Genomic DNA, 4,315 nt, shown 5'->3' with positions numbered 1-4,315 from the left:
CGAGATAAGCGCGGTTGTTTGATTCTGTACTCGTTTTTTCGACCAGAGCGCCCCAAGTGTTCATTTGATGAACTTCAACTTTATCAAAGAATTGTTGTATTTTGTGAGACTTTCCATTTAAAACCCTATTTAAAGTGTCTTGGTCGAGTAGAAGCAGTCAAATTGGCATCTGAGTGATTTCAAAGCGTTATTATGGGCAAAGTCAACTTTTTCACACTTAAACTTTAAAATCGGACAGATCGTATTATCTGATAGAAAAATGATGTTTGGACGATATATAGACATAAATTTCCTCTACAATTATGTAGAAGTAATTATCAAAATCAGTTCAGCTACAGTCGATATAATTGAGGTTATGTGATATTGAAATTGGTTTTTGACTGTGGCGCCACTGATGTTGGGCCCACGAAGTTCAAATGCTCCAGAAAGTTGTAGTATTTTGTGAGATCTTTCGTTTAAGCCGTCACTGATCAAAATCGGTTAAATAAAACCGGAGATATGATTTTTTGAATTTCGTGAACTTTGACCCCTCATATCTCCGGTTCTATTGAAACCACGGCGCACTTAGGCACCATTTTGGAAGCGCCCTAGACTGGACTAAAACACTCTAAAATTTGATTAACTTGCACAATGCCGTTTTTGAGAAAAATGAGTTTGAATTTCGATGAATTTTAACACTATTGCAGTGCCACCTGTGGTGACTTTTTGAACTTCTATCTGAAAGTGATCATCGAGACGAAACCGAAAACCCAAAATTTAGCTAAAAATGTTAATTAGAACCGGAGATAGAGGTCGGTCAATATTCTAACTTTGACCCCTTATAGCTCGGGTCAGGGGTTATGGATCGACTTAAGTATTTTTTTTGTTGGGTAGGTATAATCAGCCGCTACAAAATACTAAAATTTCAGCCCGATGCACAAAGGAATTTTTGAGTTATTTAATTTAGAAAATTGAAAAATATTCTTTTTGATAATAGAGCCCCTAGCGGTGGTTTTATGAACTTGTGTTGTTAGAAGAGGTAGTGACATTTCACGAGAACTTTTCAAAACGCCTTCACTTTTTAAGTTCTGATAATTTAGAACCGGAGTTATGACCATTTTAAGAAATTGTTTTATGGATGACTATTATAGCTCGGGTCAGGGGGGTCGGGGGACCTTAAGTTTGGTATTGATGGAAAGCTCTAAGACCCAGCTATAACATACTAAAATTTGAGCCCGATCGATGCCATAGAGGCGGAGCTATTGAGAAAACAAAAAAGGGGGCATTCAAAATGGCGGAAAGAGGGGAGGGGGGTGGGGGGTCAATGCACCAAGTTGCAATTTTCACCCGATATATAACCTTTTCCGAAAACCGCAAGTCAATTAATCGCAAGTCAAGGATTATAATAGGTGAGATTGTTAAGAATCTCACCTAATATTGGATATAACCACTTTTAGTACTGGCTACGACCCTTAATCTGCTGATAAACGTATAGCACCGCACCCTGCCCAAACGTGAGTTTCCGAAATACGAGCCCATTCGCGGCTAATAGCTGGCTTCAGGTCATCGACACTTTAGTATTTTACTGTTCGAACTCAAAGAGAAAAAAGAGTTTCTGAAAATGTGTAATTGTGTATTTCTTAAAACAAGGCTTGAGAAAAATATTTCAACAGTCTTATTGCTTAGTGAAAAAGAAAGAAATCTGCTACGGTTTTCCAATATCTTCAGCCTCTTGGACAGTGTCTGGAAGAGTTGTCTTGAGTGTTTCAGGAGCCAAGAGTATCAAGGCACCTGCAGGAATGGATACAGCGGCAAATAAGATCATTTCCAGAGATTCAAAGTACTTTCCCTAAAATACCAAATATTTAAGAACATACAATAATTAAAGTCGAACTTTTTTTCGAGATTATAACCTACCAGTAGTACTGTGAATGGTGCAACTATGGATCCTATTCGTCCGAAAATTACACAAGCCGACAGAAGCGTATGCCTTAGTTCTGTTGGAAATAGTTCAGTTGTATATACGTAGATTGTAATATAAGACATTGTTGCAGCTGATTTGCTAATGAGAAATACTGCTAGTTGAGCCCCTTCAGGAGCATCTGACATGAAAATGTAGGCTATGCAGCTAGATCCACTGAGAACCAAACTAAGACAAAGCACTTTGCGTCTTCCGATCCTCTCCATAAGGAAACAACAGAGACCTGCCCCTGGAATCTCAATGAAGCAGTTGAGAATAAAATTAATATATTTGTCTCCAGCAACGAATACTGAGTTCATGCTCAATCCGTAGTAGACAAAACATACAGATGTCCAACAGAACGAACAGTTGAGAATCCTTAAAAGCAGGGTTCTAGATTTGAATACTGATAACAAGTTGTATTCATTTTTAGGCTCCTTTTCTCTGATTTTATCATTCTTTTCTTCAACCATAGGTTCGGCGTTTAAAGCATTGTCTAGCATATTCCTGGCCTCTGAAGTTAGGCGACTCTTATTCATCTTCGCAGCTGAGTCTATGATCTTAGCTGCATCCCTGGTGCGGTTCATATTTAGGAGCCATCTGGCACTTTCGGGAACTAGCCAATGGTAGGTAACGAATACAAATGTAGGAGCATAGCTAACAATTAGCAGGAGTCTCCAATCTCTTGTAAGCATTGCCAAAAGTCCTAGTAGAGCTTCACCCAATGCAAAAGAGCAATTTATAAAGAAGGCACCTAGAACTCTTCTTTCAGGACCCACAAGTTCCATACCTAAGATCGTTAAGTTTCTTTAGCAAAAAATATTGCAGATATTTATATCTCGAAGTTTAGATACCTTACCAAGAATAAAACCAGCATTGAAAACTCCTGAACCTAATGCTGGTTCCAGAAACTCAAAGATAATGAACATTAGGTAACTAGTTGAAAAAGATCGTATAACTCCAAATAATGCGGCAAAAACACAACTTGCAACAAAAGCTGTTCGCCTCCCAAATCGATCTGAAAAATACCCAGTCAGTGGTAGGCATACTAACTGTCCAATATTGTTGATAGTTCCAACCAGGGACAGTTTCCACTCTTCATTGCATCCCAGATCCCATTCACTAAGGATCGTGGTCTCGTCATCTTGATACACAAATTCTGAACAGTCCTCAAATTTATTCCTATCAAAGAGATCTGCTTGACACTGATCCTCTATCGTAGCATTGGGAACATGATGGAATTTCTGACACATGGAAAACGTATCTCCGTCTTTAGGGATTGTAAAATTGAGGAAATTTGCTTGAAGACTGGAATTATCAAAATCACATCCCGGTATTCGGCATCGATATTCGAGATCTCCAGCTGTGAAGACGAAGGTGAGAGTGTACATGGCTGTGTAAGCAATTGGAATGCATATCAGAAGGTAGTTTATGAGCTGAAACTTTCCAAACGGTCCGATCTGCTGTATCAATAGATCAAGATCAAACGTCTTCTCCTCTTTAACAGACATTTTAACACTATTTGCTCACTGTAAGGAGTCAATTTAAACTTTCTCATGCAGCTTGTATGTATACCTCTATGATGTGATAAGGTCTCTGAACAACTAATATCTCATACAGAGATTGTCTTTTGACTGTCTCAATAGTTGCTAGAAGAGATAGCGAATTGCCTTGTTTTACTGATAAAAATTGAGTAAGTGTTTCAAGATGTTTATGAAAATTTCAATTTCCTGAAAAAATTGTAGAATTGAAAGATATCAAACAATTACTATCAGATTTTGAAATAGTTAAAATATTGAAGAATTATATATATATATAAATTTGAATTCTGTCTTCAAAGATTTTCTGGAAATATCAAATTGAAATTTTCCTGTGAACCCTAACGAGGCACTTTTATTCACTGGTAATATCTCCGCTGATAAATAAATTATCTACAATTATCTACAATGTATTACAATGTTTAAGTATGACTAAAAAGACTAGTGAGTGGAATGTTTATGATAACCAATGTCACCAAACACGTGCGTATTATGATAAACACCATATTTTAAGTGCTTCCTATTTTATGTGATGTTTTACAAATAATAATAAGAATTATATATGCTATGTATAGAAAAAAAATTTGAACATTCTATATGCTCTTTTCTGTTGGACTAGTTGGGATATATGTATTTATTTGAAAGGCGATATTGAATACGGAGGTAGTATTCCCCTGCAAACTTCACTAAAATCAGATCATACCTTCTTCAGGTTTATATGACTTATTAGAATAGGATATTATGTGTGATTTTTTTCAATCTTGTTTGGAGCGTGATTTCTGCGATGGTTCCGAGTCTTGTTCGAACTTCCAGAATCGCTTACTGAAATTTTTGTATG

The 4,315-nt window shown here is 36.9% G+C and overlaps 1 protein-coding gene across 2 annotated transcripts; it reads right to left on the bottom strand.

Annotated features, from left to right (window-relative positions):
* Window positions 1-1,591: 1,591 nt before the first annotated feature.
* Window positions 1,592-3,575, bottom strand: LOC129801992 (organic cation transporter protein-like). Of its 2 annotated transcripts, XM_055847521.1 has the most exons (4): window positions 3,470-3,575; window positions 2,799-3,402; window positions 1,897-2,729; window positions 1,592-1,828 (listed from the first exon to the last, which is right to left on the bottom strand). In XM_055847521.1, exons 2-4 carry the CDS (start codon window positions 3,328-3,330, stop codon window positions 1,685-1,687), a joined length of 1,509 nt encoding a protein of 502 aa, XP_055703496.1. In that variant the 5' UTR covers window positions 3,331-3,402; window positions 3,470-3,575; the 3' UTR covers window positions 1,592-1,684. The 2 variants fall into 2 exon arrangements, with proteins under 2 accessions (XP_055703496.1, XP_055703495.1); XM_055847520.1 differs by having other exon boundaries at window positions 2,799-3,575.
* Between the last annotated feature and the right edge of the window lie 740 nt (window positions 3,576-4,315).

This window comes from Phlebotomus papatasi, chromosome 2 (genome assembly GCF_024763615.1).
Source record: "Phlebotomus papatasi isolate M1 chromosome 2, Ppap_2.1, whole genome shotgun sequence".
In the NCBI taxonomy this organism is placed as follows: domain Eukaryota; kingdom Metazoa; phylum Arthropoda; class Insecta; order Diptera; family Psychodidae; genus Phlebotomus; species Phlebotomus papatasi.
Note: the sequence above shows the minus strand (reverse complement) of the source record. Positions and strands in the feature narration are given on the sequence as shown.